Source organism: Sinocyclocheilus grahami, unplaced genomic scaffold, assembly GCF_001515645.1.
Source record: "Sinocyclocheilus grahami isolate Dianchi unplaced genomic scaffold, SAMN03320097.WGS_v1.1 scaffold201.1, whole genome shotgun sequence".
NCBI lineage: Eukaryota > Metazoa > Chordata > Actinopteri > Cypriniformes > Cyprinidae > Sinocyclocheilus > Sinocyclocheilus grahami.
Window position 1 is genome coordinate 704,757 of NW_015505380.1, and position 1,811 is coordinate 706,567.

At 39.9% G+C, this 1,811-nt stretch overlaps 1 protein-coding gene across 1 annotated transcript in view; it reads right to left on the reverse strand.

Moving 5' to 3' along the window:
• Window positions 1-684, reverse strand: part of LOC107595350 (la-related protein 6-like) — a 20,091-nt gene extending 19,407 nt beyond the window's left edge. The window contains exon 1 of the mRNA XM_016285729.1: window positions 121-684. Coding sequence (XP_016141215.1) covers window positions 121-647 — 527 coding nt within the window. The 5' untranslated portion in view covers window positions 648-684. The remainder of the gene's footprint in view (window positions 1-120) is intronic.
• Window positions 685-1,811: the final 1,127 nt, after the last annotated feature.

Sequence of the window (1,811 nt, forward strand, 5' to 3'; positions counted from 1 at the left end):
GAGAGAGAGAGAGAGAGAGAGAGAGAGTGAGTGAGTGAGTGAGTGTGTATGACGGATGGAGAAACCAATGGCTCGATTCTAAGGAGATCGATTAGAATCTGAAGGATTGGAGTCCTCTACCTGGATTTATCGTGTCTGGCGAGCTCGTCTTCGCTGCCGCTGGCCGTCTGGAGCTCGATGGTGTTGGAGGAAGGCTCCTCGTCCTCCGCCGCTTGGATGGCCACGGTGATGGTCACCGGAGCGCTGATCTCCCGCGGCTCCTCGGTGCTCATGATCTCCGCCGTGAACGCCTCCTCTTCCGCGGCTGCGCTCGATGGAGAACCGGCGGCGACGCGGCGCGGCGAACACAAACTTCCCAGACGCGTGTGAAGATGACAGAGAGCCGAGAGGACGCGCTCCGCGAGCGTCAGGATCCTGCGCCACGGAGACGGCGACGGCGCGGCGCGATCAGAGCAGGAAGGCTCGTCTCGAGCAGCTACTTCCTCGTATGCAAGAGGCTTTGTGTGTTTGAATCGAGCTCTGGGATTGGGCCACGGCGCCTCCCCAACCCACCAGCACAACTGAAGCCAAGAGGGCGGCAGCAGGAACGCGACGCAGCGCAGGAACGCGTTCAGCACGACGGACATGTCTTCGCGTCTCTGTCTCATTACTTAGAGAGGCGGCGAGCGCCGCGCCGATACATTTATATCGGTAAACCGTGATTGCTTCACGTGAAGGTAATCAGGAGAAGACGTCTCTTCAATCAATCAAAGCTTGAGCCGCTGCAGTGTAACCGAGAGAACAGTCTTTACAGCAGATACTGCTCAGAAGCGTCCCATTATCGGCCTGTCACAACACAATATCATTCAAGTCATTTAAAAAAAGTTCCTGAATCCCAAATGATTTTGTTTTTAAAGTGAATTAAGGACGTGTAAAACTTAGTGATCTGTACGTACATATAGTAGGCTATATATCCCAAAAATAAAAAATAAAAATATATATATACATACACAAATATTTAGCCAATTTAATAATCTAAATATATATATATATAGGAGCGATATTTGGATATATATTTGGGAAGAAAAAGCTCTTAACAAGAATAATAATTATGATTATAGAATACATTAATGCAATATATATAAACTATTATATATACAAATATTTATCCAATTTAATTTTATATATATATTTGGATATACATTTGGGAAGAAAAAGATCTAATCAAGAATGATAATTGTTATTATATAAAATACATTAATGCATTTTATGTATATAAACTATTATATAATATGTGTGTGTGTGTGTGTGAGTATAGATATATGTAGATAGATATAAACAAATATTTATCCAATTTAATATATATTTAACAATAACAAAATAAGGATGATATATGATGATTATTATGATGATTATATTATTATTGTTGTATAAAATATATAAACATATTTTATATATAAAAAGTATTATATATACAAATATTTATCCAATTTAATAACCTAAATATAATATTATTATAAAGAATATTTTTGGAGTGATATATATATATATGGGAAGAAAATGTATAATTTTTTTTTTTACATTGGATAAATATATACATACATTACATACAACATATATACATGCGTACATTCATATACACACACACACACACACACACACACAAATATTGATATTGAAGCAGCAGATCTAGTATGTGTGGAGAGCAGCGCAGTGCACTGGAGTTGTTTTAAGGTGAGTGTGTGACGTCACGAGTGTGTGAGTCACTGATACCGCTGTGATTTATATGTGTGTGTGTGTCTGTGTCTGTGTGTGTGTGTGTCTGTGTCTGT